We start from the raw sequence: 21,916 nt of genomic DNA on the forward strand, positions 1-21,916 counted from the left end.
TATTAATTGTGTTGTCATGGAAGTGTAGGGATAGGTAACATTATTACTTATGTTTTTCTGAGTACTGTTGGGGTAGGTAACTATGTTGCGTTTTCAAGCATGGGGATAGGTAACTATTACATGTGTTGCCTTCAAAGAGCATAAATGTTTCATAAGGTACATATTGATGAAATCAATCTGAATGGAAGAACTTAGCATGCACATAAGCATAATTAATGATAACACAAGGCGAAGATAATATAGGAAAATGTATATTAACTGTGATGATTTGCTTAACTATTAATGTATTAGAGATATAATACAATAACTAAATATGACTTATTGTAATCTGAAATCCCAGGACGTTTCTGTACTAAGGTTTTCTGGCTAATGGCTTATTTCGTTAAGTACAGATACCACTCCCCATGTAGCTATGTTACAAAGCAGGTTAGGATAATTTTATGTACAAAAGGTAGATAATCGATACAAAACAATACTTACCTCATACATTTTTGCGGACGGCTCGGATTCGGTAGTTCGTGGGTTCGATCCCCGGCCGCGTCATACCAAAGACTTACAAAGATAGTACTAAAAGCTGCCTCGCTTGGCACTCAGCATTAAGAGGTTAGTGCTATCACTGATCAGCCTTATGTCAGGATAACATGACTGGGTGCGACATCATGATACATGTCTGTGGAATGATGTCCCAGTCCTAGAAATCAATATAAACTGTCACAATGCAGACATCGTAGCGATATGACTGAATTTTGTTTAAAGCTACGTTAAAAATCCAGATCACACACACACACACACACACACACATTCTTGGAGTCCCGGGAGGCCAAATTGTCTAAGTATGCACCTTTATCAGTCACTGCCATTTCATCTCTGTCAGTGTGAGTTTGAGTCTCAGGATTGGGTATTTGAGACATCTGCCAATAGCTTCCCGTTGGTAAGTGGCTCATACAGGAGTTTCCCCATGTTCTTTTTCCACCAATTATACTGGCTACCATATACACTGCTGCATAACGTCTCCTGAGAAATGGTGTTAAATCCAAAACATCAACAGACAGTTTGCAGTAATCTTCAGCAGTTGTGAATAATTATTATTCATTTGCCTTTCACCTTTTAAATCCTTTACGCATCAGTGGACTGGTGATTCTTCCAAGGGTTTACCTGGGTTCTTCCTATACCAAATATACTGACTGCCATGTATAGCCAATCATGTGTTGTAAATGGCGTTAGACCCATAACTGCAACATGATGAACAAACTTGGATTGCTTTGTTTTATCCTAATATATGTAATCAGCCAATGAATATGTCTACGTGATAAAAAAGAATAGTCACCTTGATAATTTGTGGAGGACAGCAAGTGATGTCAGTCATATTCTTTCTCACTCCAAGAAACAAGCGTTTGTGTTTATTACAGATGTTTTGCTAATGCAAGAAGTTTAATGAAATGGATATGATTGTTAGCTATCTTTGCTTGTAAACTAAAACTCTCTAGATACGACCATTTTCCTCGTCCTCGCACACGGAAACTGCTCTATTTATTCTGCTTTGATTATAACACTGTACTTTATCCTAAACATTAGGGAAGATATGAAATTGGTAATATAATATTTTAAACGTATTCAAGATCATGGTGATGAAAATGAGTTCTTTACGTTATGAAACTTAGAAGTCTGCAATGGCCTTAAAGGCTGAATAAAATCATAGATCATTGCCATCCTGCTTCTGTCCATATGTCTTATAGTCTTGGAAACAGACAATGTTAGTATCTGAGAAAGTTGCCAATAGTTTCTTGTGGGTCAGTGGTTCTTTCCGGGTTTTTTTTCTTCTGAGTTCTTCCGCCACCAGTGATGTTGGATGCTTTATAGAATAGCCTATCGTGTGCTGAGAACTGGCATTAAACCCCAAACTAAGAACAAAATCAATGACACGTAAAACATGTAATCTGTTCGAAAGTATTTGTGTTTTTCGGGGGTCATGGATGACATATGAACAGACTTTATATTTTGTTAAATTACATGCCACCTAATCCAAAATAATGCTTTCTGAATACAAACTGCTTGATAATTATTTTTTAAATTCCTAATTAAACATTTAAAATGGTTTTGTTTTGAGTACATGAAACTTAATAATTACCTTTAGCCTGCACGTTTAAAAAAAACATAATAATAACATGTCTTAATTGCTAGCCATTTCCAATTTAGCCAAAGAGATTTTGAGTTTGCAACTGTGAAACTATACATCTTCAGAACTATATATATATTGTTGTCCGTCTATTAGAAATAACATTGATTTTGGCACTGCATTCGCCGTTGACGAGTTCAGGTTTTCAAAATAAAATACAATACGCTTCGGGCACAAAGTTTGGTTTAAAATTTGTAAGTTTAAAGAGATTTTCTTTTTGATTCATCTGCAGTATTTGCTCATCTCTGTGCTAAGAACTACATGCATTTTCAACTTCGTCTTTTCGGTGTGCCATATAAGGCCACTGCATCCTTTTTCGAAGCGTAAACAGATCCTAGTAAATATGGCGCATTGAATAACGTATAGTTCAAATTGTGTAAGTTTAAACAGATCTTCTTTTTTAATCATCAGAGTATTTGCTGATCTCTATGCTAAGGACTACATGCATTTTCAGCTTTGTCTTTTCGGTGTTCCATACAGGACCATTGCATCCTTTTGCGAAACATCAACATTTCCTAGTATATACGGCGCATTGTATAACGTATCGTAGAATATCCAAATATGGTATAGCAGGCATTATAATGGTCCACTGTCGTACTTGTACGTGCGACTAAACACATTAGGAATACTTTATACATAGGAATAGTGCAAGACGTGGTATCTAACGGTATGGATTTGTTTAAAATTTGACTACGCATACCATTAAATGGCGATTATTCTGTTTATTTTCTATGATTAGTTGATAAACATTCCTTGCAAAATCCATATAGAATCGCTCAATAAACATCAACGCTATGAAAACTGTATCAGACTACGTGGGAATTGAACGCTGTAACCCAAGACGGTGAATCGGTCTAAAGATGATTCAATGTCGCGTGCAAGGCGATATGAATGAAAGCGACACCTTCTGGGAAAAATGTGTTTTACGCTAGAATGATAATGATGCAAGTTAAGTAGCGTGCCGCCATTGTGACAGTCCATAGTGAATTAAAATTTTTATATCAATATTTTGTGATGATAACCAAGGTGCACAATACTGAACAACCATGAACGAATAGACACAATTATTAGCAATGAAATTTAAAATCAACAAATAACATTTTATTTATGCTTAACATGAGTAAAGATGCTGACTTTGCCGTACACTTAAATCAAAATAATACAAAACTTGTTATTTATTTTTACATCTTTAAGACATGTTTATCATTAAATAAAGTTATAAAATGTAACATTTATCATTCATATTATTTTGTTTTCATAGGTGAATTGAAATCATTCATGCCTGTAAATAAATAATGTAATTTTCGTTGTCCTGTGATGTAAAAGTTAATTTAAAATAAAATAGAAAATACCTGATTTACGTGAATACTCCAGTCTGTACACTGTTATCACATTACTCCATCTGCTTGTGGTGTAAAGAATTCCATTTTGGTCATCATAGAATATTGCGCTGGGCCTTGATGACACTGTGTGTATGGTAACTAGCTGACCGGTGTCTGTCAGCTGAAGAATGCTGTTAGAGTTAAAGTCACACACGTACATGAAATTACTCCTATCAACCATTATTGAGTTTGGTCTAAATCCACGATGTTGATACAGAAACTTTCGTGTGTGTGGATTAAAAATATCATATGCATACACACCATCAATAGTAGTGGAGTTATAAGTCCAGCACGAGATGTAGACAGTGTTGCCTTTTACGGCCAAGTGACTACCACTAATACCAAGACTACCAAGGCCCCCTTGACAGACCTTGTGAGTTGAGTCTACACGTCCATCTGTAAGATTTACAACACACCAGTACAACATGTCCCACTTCCAACCGCTCACAACAAGTTTGTCGATAGAATTCAATTTTGCCACTGAATGACACCAAGGAATTCCTGTCCTTACATTTAATGTTTTGACCCGTTTTACGTCATGTATAGATTTCAATGACATGATTAGAATCGTACTGTCTTCCAGACACACAGCAACTTCAGTCTTGCTAATAAGACAGACATCCATGGGAATGTACTCCAGTTTGTGTGATGTAGACAGTTTTCCGTCACGACGACTGTAAAGCTGGAGATTCCACGCATCACGGTATATGATCAGCAAAGTGTCTTCTGTCACCACAACGCCATTGTAGTTGGGTGTACTGTCGGCTGTGGAGATTAAAAGTGACATACATCAGAAAACACATCTATATATCTCTTTCTGCCCAAAAACGATAGTCTACTGTCCTAAATTTAGCCACCACCACCATTATCTAATAGTCCTATTATTTGTATTATTATTACTTTTACAGTTCGTTCCACAAAGTAGCTAATTCATGTCACACGAGGTATTTAAAACGAATTAGGTATATTTAGCTGCATTGAATGACGACGACCTGAAAATGTATTGAGTTACAGAAAGGAAAATTTAGCTATGATATAGGGATCGACCTATAGACAATATGTTTCAACCTAAAATGATAAACATTACCTTGCTCAGAATAAAATAAAGATGAAGGTGTAGCGGTGATTTTAAACAAATTTCAAATAACTCCTGATAACTGCCATGTGTGATATATCGCCAATTATCAATACAAACTACATGAGATGATAGTCCAGGGTCTATCCTCACCCTCGCAAACAAATTATCCCACTATTATTATAATGGACCTTGTTTTCCCTGCATCATAACTTGGAAAGCATTGAGATCCCCACCATATAATCATATATTCGCCTAATGTGCATAGACAGACAAATTAATATATGCAACAGAAATAGCCCTTACCCAGTAGATTTAGCCCCTGGGTCATTGCTTGGAAATTTCCGAGGTCCTCACCTCATGACTATGTACAACTTACATATTTGTTGGGTATAAAAAGACAAATGTACATACACAACTGATATTTGCCTCGATAGCAGCCATTATCAACAGGATAGAGGACTGACCCAAGCTGGGCTCAAACTTCAGGTTTTCAGTCAAAACGAGAAGACATGGATATAGATGTTAAACATTGCACCAAATTTTCAAGCTGTTGATTGTTGTTAAGGTATCCGCAGTCTTTCCCGTTGTGTGTAGCCCATACCGATTTATGAGAACACACGTCATCAAAGATATAAAAAAATTTGATGAATGAAGTGACTAAAATTGATGAACGAAATGACTACGTTTTTTAATTTTTTATATCCTTGATACTTTTGGTTTTTTGAATCGGTAGGGGGTACAAACAAACGGAAGAATATGCGTAAAATTATCATATTATGCACAAAGAATGACAATAAATTGTGAAACTAGTTTCTGTTTTCAAAAACAGTGAAACTTACGTCGAGGACATAATGCCTGGCGAATGAAGAATTAATTTTACGTAAAAAGAAGCAAAAAGGTAGACTTTTCCCTTAAATAAATAAGGATTTAACGTCAATATTTTTAGACGAAATAAAACCCACTTCACAGTGGCGATACAAACCAGAGAGAAACAATCATCGCTCGGTATAGATACTCGTTTATGTCATTAAAAGCATAAGTTATTGAAACCACCCACTCACTTTCTAAACCCTAGAACAATTGGAGTGGCTGTTGCCCATTTTTTCTCTTTGAACGACGGAAACAAAAAGCCCTATCCATTACTCATTGCACTTAAAACAATATTTAAAATAATAAAGGTTAAATAGATAGGCTATGTCTTCCTGCAATATTTGCCAATGATAGTCTGCAATACAAGTATGTATTACCCTGACTTCTTCAAAGAAAAGTCCTCATTTGCATGAAAACTTGTGCATTCTCCATTCCTGTCTGTCGTCTGCTACAAAATCCATCAACACGTTCCAGACAGCTCGTGCTCTTGGTGCATTAATACATTAACAGGTTCATCGGAACCCCAGGTCCATCTATTGTATTAGACAACATAACCAATACCCCGACTAGTTGCGAGGTTGAGCCTGGTTCTCGGAGAGTAGTTATATACCGCTCTTTTATACAGAAGTATAACAGTAGACCAGTACATGCAGCTACCGACGCTATTTAAAACAATGGTGCAGACTACTTTTGATTATTTACTCTATTATTTAACTTTAATATGTAAGGACGAGTACCAGAACAACATAGCTGTAATTGGTACTTTCCATGTACACTTGCCCATTTTATCTCTTCAAATTAAGAATTAAAGTGATCAACAGCTTAAGTGGATGCGGCTTGATTTATCTTTTCTTTCGATTTTGCTTACTGCGTAGAGAGGGTTAGTACTAATATTAGTACCCCTACTCAACCATAACAAATCGAGTCTGCGAAATCGTAGCTAAGACAGGGTTGATTTCCTATTGCCTTTGCTTTGGACGTTTTTACAAGTACTAATTGCGTTTAGCAATTTAGTGATTAGGCTAAATGCAATGATGACAATATCTTAAATCAGGTGTTGTGTTTTGGAAATTACAGAGCTCAAGACGTAGTTAAATGGTTCCTATTAAAAACCCCTTCCTATAATATACTGTGAATTAGTTGGGTTTTTTCACAAAGAAGTTATTCAGCAGGGACTTCATTTGGGGAAGGCGGGGTAGGCAAGTTTTGCCCTCCCCGAAAAAAGTGGAAATGACGTCCCTGTTATTCAGTCTTGTCCGACTTAAAGCAAAGTATTTTCATTCTTATTGAAATGCACGCACATATTTATAAATTTTAATCACGACCTCTGAATGGGCAGCACTTTATCACCACTTATTCCAACCCACCTTAATTGTCTTGTGAATTAAATTGACATTCTACCTTGTCTTCCAGTTACATGTGTTCAACACACTCATGTCCAATTGCATTTTAAGAAAACAAGCTTATCGGATTTCTTCATATCTTTGGCATTAGCCTTTATTTAATGTTTGTGCGTGGACATCACACTATATTAAATTATTCCTCCATATGACCACTGGGAACATTGAGATATCGTGTTTTGTATTCAGTTCAATCATGCCCAACACTACTCAGTAAAACTACTATTATCTATCATAATGTTTATGCAGGCTATGAACACTTTTCCTTGGTTTGAGCAAGCAGGCAGTACCATCATCAGAAAATGTAAGCCCGACTCATCCATTATTTCCTTACAATATCTTTTGGTTTTCAAATGTAGATTAAAACCAGAAATAGGAATATTTAAGAAAGTCTATTTCTTGCATTTTGTTGATTTCCATGCACAGAATGATAATCTGTGATAGCAAAGTATGTGTCGGTAACACTTTCATATTAATAACTCTATTCTTACATTTTATAGTTTGTCTTCATTAAATGTGCTGTAGTGAGAAGGTATAAATTAACGGAAGCTCATTGTGTCTGACTGTTTTTAAGTAAAGAATGTTTCTCATCATTTATTTTATTAACAGTTTGATGAATTGCCTTCAGCGTTTGCAATGAATAGCACAGCAGATAGGATTAAAACAACATAACTATTTTGTATCCTAATTTCAAGCAATCCTTTTTGTGGACCAAGTATTCTAACTTAATGCTGTTGTACCGAAGGATGGTCCCATGTGGTGAGTGGTCAAACCTGTACTCCCTTACCAACCACTGGCATCTCATCTCAGTCCATGTGGGTTTCAATGTCAGGTGCAACCATTGTGGTTATGTGAGAACGCGTACCATTAGCTTCCTGTGGGTTGGTGGTTCTTATCAGTTTTCCATTGTTCTTCCTCTACCACGTATAATGGTCAACATGTACAGCCTATCATATGATGAAATATATCGGTAAATCTACACTTCTTTCAAACAAACTTAAGAGTTTGTGTCTCTTATTGTATTTTCTCTATGGGGCTTAATTTTAAAAAATATGACCTTTTTTCAAGATTGTCACCCTCCCCAATCTTCAGTCCATAATGTTTTAAAAATAACTTACAGTTCCAGGTAAAATGTTCTAGACAGAATTCCATTGCCACCTAAAATCAAAACATTGGAATATGCTACTTTTATACATGTTTTTGTTTCTTATTCTTGGACTAGTGAATACAATATTTCTCCCATTTCCCCTCAATTAAATCAAAGAAGCTTACTGGACAAATACTAACATTTATCATCACGATCCTTCTATTCCAGTAAATATGTAACATGCTTGTTATAAGTACTTAGTATGCCTATCAACGGGAGATAACCTTTTGCCAATGTTAATACAATCACATTGAGAAATTCTGTATGTGCTTTTTGATGATGCCTTTTGTCTCCATAAAATGAACAAACAATTTCACTAAGTAATACAGAAGTTCTGCTAGCATAAATCAAGTAGTTAGCAGCTAATACTCTTGACGATCATTTAGTCTATTAAAGAAATTATATCTTACTATATCTTTTATTACCTAATTATAGAATACAAATCAATAAAGGCTTTTTACAATATATGGTATTTATTATTTGCTTTAGTCATTTTATACGTCTGTATACGTTTTTTCTTTGAGTAATGACATGAACCTTACAGTTGTTTAGCCCTATTATACACTTTCTATTTTTGGATGTTTTTGTTTGCATTTAAGTTTAAGTCAGATATCAACAAAAACAGAAGAAATTATTTTTTAGCCAAACCAAACCAAGTCAGATCAGATATTTAGACATACTGAGTAGGTCCTAAGTTCTGTTTAGCTGCAGGTGACTCTGTTATTGTTTTAAATTTGCATACCAATCTAACATTTAGAATTTGCCTTACACTTTAAAAAAACTTGCTGCTATTGTTTATCAACATTCACGTGTGGGATACAAATAAAATGTAGTAATTTTTATAATATGTGGATGACCTGAATGGGTTGTCCTGACATTAAACTTTGTGCACCAGAGGTAGGTTCAATTGCAACGTAAGTGGTGTAATTGTGTAGTGAATTATAATGACACTGTTTGCAATTGTAATTGAATAACATCAATATGATGTGCTTGTTATTGTAACTGAAGGTCCTGATTTGTGTAATTACTCAATTATAAGTCAGTTAAGAAAGGAAAGATAATATTTAGTGTTGTCGTTAGGCTAATAATATACAGATTAATATAAAATAAGCAGTAAAGCTATATTTTAGATAAGAAAACTGTGTACATCAATGATTTTACGTCTACTGTGGGATGGAGACTCTGGCTCAATTACAACATCAGTGCCATAAGTGAATAATTAATTGCAATTACACTGTATATCAAATTGTAATTATAATTGGACTTGGGGCCAATTACAATATAAATGGTGCAATTGAATAATTAAACTTTCCTTGAAATTGTAATTAGAAATGAAAATCAGCAATGTGATGTAATATTAATTGAACAGTTCAACTTTAAAGAATTAAAATTGTGTGACCTGGATTTTTAATGTACCTTTAAAAGCATTTCAGTTGTATCGCTATGGCGTCTGCAGTGTGGCAGTCGATAGTTATGTCTAGCACTGGGGCATCATGCCACAGACACATAGCATCATATCCCACCTGGTCTCATTATTCTGAAACCGGGCTGACGAGTCCTAACATTAACATCTTTATGTTGAGTGCCAAGCGAGTTAGTTGCTAGTACCAGTTGAATAAGTGTTTGGTATGACTCTGCTGGGGTACAAACCTGCGATATCCTGCATTCGTAGTGGACGCCCTTTTAAATTGTAATGAAGATATGCAACCGCATTGTAATTGTAAAAATAATTGAACCCATTTATGTTGTATACTCTTAGTAAATTTTTGAATTTTGGCTGTTTTAAACCAATAACTGTTAGCTCTGTTTAGAAAAAAGCTACCGTACTTGACGTGTACAATTTATACACGTTAATATGCATATGTAAATTACTACTTTATAGTTCATGTTATTATAGCAGTGTTTCACATACTTTACATCCTGGCACAACATATCTCCATGTCACCTGTAAAGTCAAGGATTTGTATGTTCAATGTTTACAGACTGAGTAGGGGTAGTGATATTTACAATGAATAAAATAAAATTACTGTTAAGTAAGTATAAACCTAACCGATCTGATTTTCATCTAGAACTAATATTAGTACCCTTACTCTTTCCTAGTGGACAGGGTACTAACATGAGCATATACGTGTAATGGAGCAAGTTGTGTGTGATTCACACCTGGCGCTCCTTGAGCCTAAACATAACACTTTAAACATATTCCTCGCATATAATCCAATACATTGAGTAGTCCTCTTATTTAATACCGGAAGTAAAGAGAATCATTGTAGAAATAGGTGCAAAATCTCGTTTAGCTTTGATATTTTCGTTTAGATCGTCCGCCATATTAGTTCAAATAATGATTAGTTTGGTTCACTGCCTCGTTTGTTTGTGACCAAATAAGGACATTAACACCTTGTTTGGAAAGGTAAACAAATCGTAGTAAAAATTTGGCCCTGTTTGGGTCAGAAATTCTTGCATTAAAAGTAAATACGGTTTATCGACAACTTTGAATACCCCACCAAGAAGCGAGTATTCGCCACTTGATTGATAATAATATAGCGTAGAATACACAAATATTATCTGGCAAGCCTTACGTACAAAAGGGGTAAACGCGAGAATCTCGCGTTATCTGTCATGTCGGACAGGATGAGGTTAGTGTAACCATGCCAATTTTATGTATCGTATAAGGGCTTGATACATTCAAAATATGCCAAACTTCTTTCACAACATGATTATACTTATGTAGTAGATTTATACACTGTTTGTTTTTCTGACTGTAGTGATGATTTTATTTGCTCCATTACATGATATTGGGTCAGTTCGTAACCTCAGCCACAGCACATCAAGTTGAGGGTATGACATCGTAGCTAATTTCCATCCTGAATATAATTTCTTCTATAAAGTGTTCCTGAGCTGCAAAATTCTAGGTTATTAACAAATTCCCTTAGTAAAACGGTTAAGACACAAAATGATGGAATATTAGATCTAAAATTTCACTTCTACTTTTCTGCAATATATTTATTTTATTTATATCAGGACGTAGCAATTCGGAAATCATCCGCACATCCTCTATTTTGCTTACATTAGACACATTGTCTGTGACCATTTTGTTTTAGGAATTGTCAAACTTGACAAATGCTCGTTCTGGTCATAAGAGTACTACAGAGTACCAGTCTACTTCACGGCCCAGATGCTCTTTATTGTGACGTCATCATTATGCAGTAACATGTGCGGCGTTCCACCTTTTAACATCGTCAGAGCCGTGTTCCATCCCCGTAAGAAAGGATTTCCTGACTTATTCAACCACTGAATTTTGAAAAAGCTTGCCCTTCTGCAAAAAAAAGCCACCGTATTACCCAGTGTGATCTAAATGTATTGTGCTGCATTCATCAAAGGGTGTGTTTCATTTATCAAAGGACCTGATATATTGACAGTACTGCTGTACTATGAGGGATATACTCAGTGCAATCATAGGTCAAGGTCATGTGTTTATCAAGTGAAACGTGCACTGTTTATTCTAATGCTGAATTCGAAACTTCAGTAAGAACAGATAAATGGAACAATAAATGTGCTAGTAAGTATAAAATAATGGTAGAGGAGAGTTTCAAATAAACGATATCATCATTGTCATCATCATCAAATTATTTATCAGCATAACCGTTCCAAGCAGCACTACTAAAAGGTTATCATCACCATCATTGTTAAAATGGTCGTCTACAATACTTGTTAATTCTATTCATTATTTAATGTTGTTTTGTTGATTACTGTAATGTTGAGGATTATCCCTGTTGATTTTCTAGACGATGTTGTTGTTGGCGGTGGTGTTAAGCATATCCATCCTTTATTTTCTTCGTCTTTGTTTAAGAGTGGTGTGGCTTTTCTTCTGTTAACTTAAGCTATATTTGTATTATACAGTTGGAAATTGTTTTGAGGTATGTCTAAGACATGCATTATGATCGTCGTTGTTTGAACTATAAAGAATATGTGTGAAAAGTAATGCACTACTTCACTTCTTCATCATATCAATCATATTTGTCTGTCTCCAAAAACGATAATTTGTAGCAAATTAAAGGCTAATACACTTTATAACATGCTAATTTTGTATAAAGGGATATATTTGTGAAACGCTAAGGATTTACTTACGCTTAAAACATTTTGTGTATAAGCCTGGGTTGATTTGTGAAAGAGGGAAAGATGACATCGTTTATGCTGGTATAGAACTTAATGATCGTACGGGACAACACTTGGATACTCCATACAACAAGTTTCCATAATTGTCATAAAATGAATGTATGTCAAATAGTAGAATGTATAGTATCGCACATTGAAAACAATTTTAAGTATAATACCACACATTTTAATATATATATATATTGTCGTAAATTAATATACGGTATTAAAAATTGAATATGTAAAATCATATCATGAAAATAAGGTATTAGGAATTCCTCGGCATTATTTTATATCAAATATTTTCTGTAATAATGACAGGTGGAACTGTAACTATACTTCTCCGTCCAATAATAATTACACATATTTATATCTGCGGTATGTAACAATAGGTGTGTTTTATACAGAAAAATCACAACGAATAACCTGTTACATTGATTTAAAGGTGATAAACGTCCTCGTCCGAATTTTGACATTGAACGGATCGTCGATGGAAGCTCTATGCAAATTGCAGTTACCCAAATATATTCATCTAAATATTAGCCCTCTCCAGCACCACACTGAGTATTAAGGACGGATTGGGAAGAATAGTTATAAAACAGACAATACATGCCATGTGAAAAGTTTTAAATATACAGTCTTCTTGTCATGAGTTTTAATCCAGAGTTAAATCCAAAATGATTATAGAAATGTCTAGGGCCTCTTTACTCAAAATACGCTCGAATCCTTAGCCACTATTGTTTTCATAGAAAAGACTCGATTTCATAGATAATTTGAAATTGTTAAAAAGTTGTAAAACATCTTAACTTTTTTAGGGGCTTTTCCGAATCACCCATATTTATATAAAGAATATCCACACTCATGTCCTTTGACAATAGCGCAATTTCAGATAATGACCAATCATACTTTAATAAAAGATGCACTTCTTCTTAGACCCAAATGATAATAATCATTTCGAATTTAGTATCGAGAAAAAAGAAGTGAAAACTCATCTACATTATATTGTGATAAATTCAAATAGCTTTTGTGTGTTTGTGTGTTTTGGGGGATTTTTAACGTAGCTTTTAAAACAAATTTCAGTCATATTGCTACGTAGTCTGCAGTGTGAACGTTTATAGTAATGTCTAGCAATAGGGCATCATGATGCAGACAAGTAGCATAATGTTCCACCTAGTCACATAATCCTGACACTAGACCGATTAGTCCTAACACTAACCTCTTAATGCTGAGCGCCAAGCGAGACAGTTGCTAGTACCATTTATATAAGTATGTCTCCCCCGGTGTTCGTACCCGCGACATTCCGCGTCCGAAGCGGATGCTGTAACCACTTAGGCCACCGGAGAAGTCAAAATAATGTTTTGGAGAGGTGATGTATGCATCGAGTTTAACATAAAAGAAGAATCTGAGTATAAAGCTATGCCGTACATTTGTTGACAAATTTGGATGGGATGTGAGTGTGGCCAGAAATATTATGAATATTATTCAAGATATATAAATGTCGTTTTGTTTTAGAAACTATCGAAGATTTTCATTCAGCGATGATGATATTGAAATAAGCCGCGTCAAGTCTGATAGCAAGACTGTTAACATTGAAATAAGCCGCGTCAACTGAAATTAAAAACGTTAACCATGATAGCAAGATTGTTAACATCGAAATAAACAGCGTCACCCCGGTTAGCAAGATTGTTAACATTGAAATGAAAAGCGTCAACCCTGATAGCAAGATTGTTAACATTGAAAGAAGCAGCGTCAACCCTGAGAGCACGATTGATAACATTGAAAGAAGCAGCGTCAGCCATTATTGCAAGAACGTTAACACTGAAAAACTGCAGTATCAACGATGATAGTAAGATTGTTAACACTGAAACGAGGCACACTAGGTGAAAGTGTGCAATGTACAGACTTTCTCTTAAAAACGTGTTTGACTAGCCGCTAAACCCTTCGCACCAACAAACCCAATTGGAACGTTGCATAATTGGATAGAAAGGGGAGGGGGTAAACTTTACCACTGTATTTGGTCAAATTAGGAAACAATATCACAGACAAATTTGTGTTATTGAGAACTGAAATGAAGCGCATACCTGTCTAATTTTATGCTTGCATTTCTAGTGATGGGAAACAAGAGATGAACAATATCGTGTTCATGAAAACTATATTCGTAATTTCTCCCTTCTCAAAAACTCACTACTGAAAAGCTATCTTTCTGTCATAAAACAGATCACACTATTACAGTGACTTTATCATAAATAGAAAAAAGTGAAACATACAGATGATGAAAGTTAGACTTACTAGAGGTAAGGCGCCGTCAACTACAGCATTGTTGTTGTTTTGTTGTTGTTCATCTTAAAACAAATTGATTTAAATTATTAAGAACTTCTTCCGATATCGCGACTTTTTTGTTATCGCGGTATTCGAAGTTTTCGGTAAATAATTTTCTGCATATTGTCTGCTTTTCTTATATGCACTGGATGACTATAAGTAAATAGTTCTGCATCACCAGGTTTGGTAAAACATCGGAGCTGATGGCGAGTGCACTATTTTAAAAATGCATCAATGAATTCCACTTTTTCAAAACATCGCCATATCCCATGTTTTCAAATAATTCACATCTTCTTTAAAAAAATCTCACTGTTACGAATCGGTTAGCCAGTTTGTCGTCTAATACTATCCAATAATTGTATTCAAGAGTAAGATCACATGATTACCATATTTGTTAAGAAGCAAGAGATCGACGTTATAATAGCAAATCAGTCAAAATATGATGTAACTGTTGTTGGTTTCTGGGGAATTTCGCAATGACATGTATTGACTTAAAACTTTGTTGTAGATGATATATTACTTTCCATTGTAACACCTGGTTTTGTTTAAACAGTCTAGGATCAACTAGTCTTTACATGCTAATGTTGGTGTACAAATTTTCAACGATAATCCTGGCGCCCACCCACTCTCCAAGTTGCCAACGGAAAAGGGTAGGGAGGTACACGCCTGTTAATAATAACCAGGTCTAATACAATGAACAAAAAAAAAAGTTTCCAAATTTAGATCGAGACATAAAATACCTATTACAGTTAGAGGATCGTGTCGTGGGGCATTAATTCATCATCACTGGGTCTCGTATCATTGTTTTCAATTTAGTTGTCATACGTGTATTATATAATAATACAGGGAAGGACACTTATCTCCTTTCTCGCCCGACCTATTTAAGAATCAACGATGATGTTTCAAGCTAGATTTCACTTTTCACGTAGCGTAATAAATTTGGTACGGATGCTTAACTCACGCATTTAACTTCGTATGCCTGTTCAAAGTCTGGCTTACTATCATACCTTTAAGGAATGCCAGAGCATTATCCTACCCTATTGCTCGGCATTGCCATGATCGCGGTCGCTTGATATGCAAGTACAAATCGCCAAATGAATAATTCCCTCTCATTAGTCAATGGAAAATGACGAACTGCACCTATTTACAATGTATTATTTATTTTTGTTTCAGTATGTATAACATATACGGCTGATCGTTAAATTGGAAATAACGATACGAGCCCCTGTTTTGCTCGTTAGACCTTTGAAAATTTGTCTTATTTTCTATTTATAATATGTATATGAAAACAGACGGGATTCTTGAATGTGAAACCACATTGTCTCATATTCATTCTAATTGTTACCACATATGTAACAGACCAGTCTAAATTGAAAATAAATGGCTCCAAATATACTAATAAACAGGCATAATCGATTATTCACGAAAATTAATATAGACACTTAGACTAGTTAAACGTCGGTGTTATGCATAAATATTTTATCAGTTTATTGTGTGTACTCTTGTACTAACTACCAAACCACATTGATTTAGCCGATTTGTGACAGTTTTCTGTAATTATAGCATGTAATATATATATATATATATATATATATATATATATATATATATATATATATATATATATATATATATATATATATTGATTATTGCATGTTCAGATTACGCTTTTCTGCTACTCATATAGTAGTAATAATTTCGCTTATACCTCTCCTGAGAGTTGTCATGTGTGAGCCTACACAAAACAGTTCAGGTTCACATTGAATACATTTCCCCTTTGATCGCTTACTCGTGTAACTGATCGTTAGGATTGATGGGTACCCGGTAGAAGTTTCCTAAAATTTTGGCTTCTCTGCGTGCCCCCCCCCCCCCCGCGGTCACAAGTGGTTACATTTCCTTTGTTTAAAATTTTCTCAGACAAGTTTCTATCGTTGGAGGGTACAGGTGACAGAATGAAAGCCATTGAAGTAGTATTCAATTTTCAAATTGATTTACAGTTTGTGCAGCTTCTACATTAAGATCCTAAGATAATGTCAATTATATACCATCGGAAAAACATTATTTCGATAATATCGGGACATCACAGTAACGCCCCTTGCATAACCTGGGATCTGTATACACCTTTTAATAGGCCCGGCCCAAAGATGTGCGGAGCCAAAGGCTGCATCCGGGGCCCAGGGCAGCAAGCGATGAGCGAGAGCCCTAAGCAATCAAACTGCATTGTGGAGAAGCGCGGGGCCCAAGGCGATTGTCTCGTTTGCTTTGCCCTAGGGCAGGGCTTGCCTTTTAATAACTATATTTATAATGACATCTCAAACAATAATCAACATATTTACTGGCATTATGCTGAATATAATTATAACTGTACATTCATCCGCACAGGCGACTCACTTTTGGGAGTGGCCATTACAGTCGTCAACCTCCTATTCTCCATATATGTTTACATCAGTGTCGTCATCAAACAGTATTGTTACTTATATGCTCATGTTGTTTCTCCGCTAACTTTACATTTTCAGATTCGTTCAGTATTTTACGATATTGAACTCAGGTGAGACTCACGTGCACTTCATAATGCACTCACATGTGCCCAATAGTGTATTAGGAACTACTTTGTAACAAATCATGTACACTCACATAATAGGCACTTTACGTTTTGGTTGATTAAATTTGGTTTTGAATGAACTAAAGCAGATGTTTCGTAGACTGCCACATATAAGCTGCTTTGCCACTTTCCACGTTAACATTCTTGATACAAGGTTTTAGATTTAGGTTAGCTATAGATGCCAGACAGGGTCCTTACAAACAACATTATGGTGACAGGGCATAAACTGTTTTTAGCTGGTAATAAGAACGGCAAACATAAAGTTACAGTTTTACATCCTGTATTTCCTCAAACAGTATATTTTTAGTTCTGAAAATCGAATTACATGAGCCATGTCATATGTTCTCAAACTTCATTACACATTTCGAAACTATGCTGTAATTTAGACTACTAATTTCCAAGTGCAATTACATCCTTCTTACTCCACCCAAAAACCGCTTCGGTAGTCTAGTGGTTAGAGCGTCCTCCTCGGGTGCGGGATGTCGTAGGTTCGATCCTCGGTCGAGTCATACCAAAGACTTACAAAAATTGTACAAACAGCTGCCTCGTTTGGCACACAGCATTAAGAGGTTAGGGTTAGGACCGGAGTTGTCAGACTAATGTGACTGGGTGGGACATCATTATACATGTCTGCGGCATGATGCCTCAGTGCTAGACATCACTATATACTGCCACACTGTAGACATCGTAGCGATATGACCGAAAAATTGTTAAAGATACGTTAAAAATCCAAACTGCACACACACACATACTCCACTCAAAATGAAATAAACATCATACTAGTATTCCACAGCGTTCTTTTCATAATTGCAATCTAAATAATTCATATTTTCCCGACATTATGATTTCAAACATTCAATGAACAAAAACACACTTCCAGATGTCAACACAAATCCAATGTATTTCATGTAGAATTGGCACATATAAACCTACCCAATCATCTCTAAATTTCGTTGAATGGACAAAACTACCAAAATCTGTTCACTCCAGATCAAATGGAAAAGTTGTTGCAATGCACGTTCATTCACAATACGAATCCAAATTTCTATTTTAGTAGAAAAAATGGCCATTTTCATTCGACAGTTATCTCGAGCGAGCAACTACGTTCAAATTTATCTGGGCGGAATTATGTGCGCATTAATAATGTTGTTGTTGTTTAATGATAAATGTATATTTGTATATTTAGTTCAGAATACGACATACATTCAGTTACTTTGTTTTTTGTTGTGTATTTGTTGTTTATATAATCAAGACTTTGGTAGAATAATAAAATGAGCATATTACAAAAAACGGATACTGCATTTGTATGGGAAAGTATGAACTCGTTTTGTTGGCTGGATATAATGCACTCCTAAGGTCGTGAAGTATTTCCATCTGGAAAACTCATTCATATTTTCCCATGCAAATGCAGAAACCTATATTTAGTATATGCTTATTTTTTCCCCCGTTAACTTTACATTGTCAGATTCGTTCAATATTCCCCGATACTGAACGCGCGCGACAATACACATATAGCATTCACGTGAATAAAGCAACTACTTTCTTTTGTAAATAAACAGTGGACTCAGAGGCCAGCACTTTTGATTTGCAAACAAATTATGTACACTCGCGTAAGAGGCTCTTTACGTTGTGGTTGTTTAAATTTGTTTCTGAATGAACTAAAACATGTTTCGTGGACTGCAAAAGCCCCCAGCTGTTTTGGCACATTCCGCGTTGATACAATGTTACGGATTTAGGCTAGCTACATTATATAAATGACGAAAGATTAGGTCCTTACAAATAATATACAAGTGACAAGGCATATACTGTTTTCTTTAGCTGGTGATAAGAATGGCAAAATAAAATATACTTACAGTTTTACATCCTGAATTTCCTCAAAATGTATTTTCTTAATTCTGCAAATCCGAATTACATGAGCCTAGTCATCGGTTTTCAATCTGGATTACACATTTCGTAATTGTGCTGTAATTTCGATGATAAGTGCAATTGCATCCTCCTTACTACACTCAAAATGAAATAAGCATTAAATTCCATAGCGTCTTTTTGATAATTGCAATTGAAAGACTTCATATTTTTCCTACATTATGATTTCAAACATTCAGTGACAGAAACATAAACACATTTGCAGACGTAAAAACTCTTCTCCCGCGCCACTTCAATCCGATGTATTTCATGTATAATTTGCACAGATGAATCCAGTCCAAAATCACAAACTTTCGTCGAATCTAAACAAAATACCAAAATATATTCATTCCAGATCAAATGGAACAGGTGTTGCAATGCGCATTCATTCACAATATGACTGCAAATTTAAATTTTGACTAGACACGCCATTTTCTTTCGAAAGTTATGTCGTGCGCGCGACTAAGTTCTAATTTATCTGGGCGGAGTTATCTGCGCATTAATAAGGATGCTATTGTGTAATGACAAATCTGTGCTTGTGTATTTATTTTGGGATTCGGCATTCATTCATTTCCGTTGTTTCTTGTAGTGTATTTTGTTTATTTAAATAAACATTAGGTAGAATTAAAAAATGAGCATATAATAAAACGATTACTGCATTTGTATGGGAAAATATGAACTCGTTTTGTCGGAAGGATATACTGCACTCACAAGTTCGTGCAGTATTCCATCCCAAAACTCGTTCATATTTTCCCATACAAATGCAGTAACCTATAATTATCATATAGTTGGTACATGTGCCATAGAATGCCGTTTTGTGCTTTTCGTTCAATTTATCCATCACATACCTTCCGTTTGTAATTCCAGAGTCCCATTCTCGACCAGACTGCAAATAGTTTCTTGTGACATTGATGTGGTCATTGTGTCGTTTTAATTGACTGTGGATCGAGACGTATTGACTCTAGGTGAGATGAGCTGTGAAACCATCACAGTTTAGAATTTAGGATTTAGCTGTAAAAGATGGAGAACAAACTTCCAACCAGATATCATGTACATAATTACTCTTAAATTTAGAGATTGTATTAGAGGTATCAGGTTGTGTGTAAAAGAAAAATGTCTCGGGCTTCAGGTAAATATGTACTATTACGCACTAAAACATTATGTCTAGACTATGTTGGTGTGCAAATGGAAACACCATGCATTATTTGCTTTAAAAAAAAGTGGGAAAGCCTATTCACCCAGCATTAACAATGTAATAATATTTTGAACATCGTATATAATTATTTCAGTTCAGTGCCAGCTACTGGGAATAAAATTAACGATTGAGAAGTCCACTCGCATGTTAAACATGTACATTACGCACTTGTTCTAGTTCACTTTCCCGAAGGCTAATTTATTGATATGGCTTAACGGCTGTCAGTCAATTGTAGTGAACACAGAAGTAAGACCATTTTAACAAATATTCCTCGTAAACATAAGAGTAAATAGTGCTTGTCTATAACCAACGTGGCTAAAAATGAATCCATAAACATATTTAATATAAAAGTAAATTATTGTAATAAATAATCCTCATCTTACACTCTTAAATTTTTTTACAGCTCATTTCTACTTTCTTATATATAATTATGAAATTGATGTCTTACTTATCTCATACGGTCATGTTTAATGCCTACTCTCTTAGATATTTTAAAAAGGAAATGTCAATCCGTTTAAGCATTGAATTTGTTTGCAGCACGCGATCTAATAGGTTTTCAAATGCCGGCCCTGCATTTGATTTTGCCTTGTAAATTGGTGTTGTGCCAATATAGTTCGAAAAATGTTTCGACCAAAGGCATGGTCTTTTGGATAAAAAGACGTATAAAACCAATCAAAATGCTATTTCATATCCGCATCAACACCATGTGTTTACTCTGACACTATTGCAATACATTTGTTACCGCGTAATTTAACTCAGTATTATCTTTATATATACTGCATTTCAGTTTATTATAATAAAAATGAAACATAATGATTTTTGACAGGTCTAATACACACAGGCTGATATATATATATATATATATATATATATATATATATATATATATATATATATATATATCGGTCTATTCACAGAAAACTTGTTTTAGCACGATAATTCCGACGAAAGAAGTATTTATTTATTTGTTTATTTATTTGGGCTACGGTAATTTTCTGAATAACCAAGCCTGAAACATCTAGAGGTTTAATGATAAAATGATTTCTTTCACATTGTGGTTCAGTGAGAAGAAAAAAGCAGAAACATCCATAAATATGTCTTTACCCTTTTAATCATTGAGGTACCATTTTAAACCTTATAAACGTATTGACATTTAAAAAATATATGCACCAGATTGTTTATTAGTGCGAAGTCTCTACTCAGCTATAACACGCATATGTATGACGCCTGAATTCAATTATGGTACGCCCACACATAGAAACAAGGGGATGCAACCCACCCCACCGTCCGATTTCACCTTCAAACATATTTTGGCCTACAGTCGCAAAACTTAATAGCTCACCACTATATGTTTGCCCACAAAAATAGTTCTGCGGGCATCCCTGCTATGCATCTTATCAAGAGTTTCTATGCATCTGTGTGAAGTCCGAACTCAACCATGCTATACATGTGTGCCCAATCTAAACCATAATATGAATCTGTATAAACCATGAAGTCCGAACTAAACCATGGTATCAATGTGTGCCCAGTCTAACCTCAACCATTCTGTGAATCTGTGTGAAGTCCAAACTAAACCATGCTGTCAATGTGCGCCCAGTCTAAACTCAATCATTATGTCAATTTGCATGTAATCTGAGCTCAACCATGGTATCAATGCGTGACCAGTCTTAACTCAGCCATTCTGTGAATCTGA

General features: G+C 35.1%; 1 protein-coding gene across 3 annotated transcripts in view; it reads right to left on the minus strand.

The window, feature by feature from the left end:
• LOC149787156 (uncharacterized) overlaps positions 1 to 21,916 on the minus strand; it is a 92,279-nt gene that overhangs the window by 39,965 nt on the left and 30,398 nt on the right. For 2 of the 3 annotated variants that reach the window (XM_089977648.1, XM_089977650.1), the window contains exons 2-3: positions 19,877 to 20,039; positions 3,529 to 4,323 (exon numbers count right to left, since the gene is read on the minus strand). In XM_089977648.1, the coding sequence (XP_089833774.1) occupies positions 3,529 to 4,323; positions 19,877 to 19,949 (868 nt within the window). In that variant the 5' untranslated portion in view covers positions 19,950 to 20,039. Of the gene's footprint in view, positions 1 to 3,528; positions 4,324 to 11,117; positions 11,358 to 19,876; positions 20,040 to 21,916 lie in introns of those variants that run through there. The other variant, XM_089977649.1, reaches the window with a different exon arrangement.

This window comes from Sinohyriopsis cumingii, chromosome 12 (assembly GCF_028554795.1).
Source record: "Sinohyriopsis cumingii isolate HCF-2022 chromosome 12, ASM2855479v2, whole genome shotgun sequence".
Lineage (NCBI taxonomy): Eukaryota > Metazoa > Mollusca > Bivalvia > Unionida > Unionidae > Sinohyriopsis > Sinohyriopsis cumingii.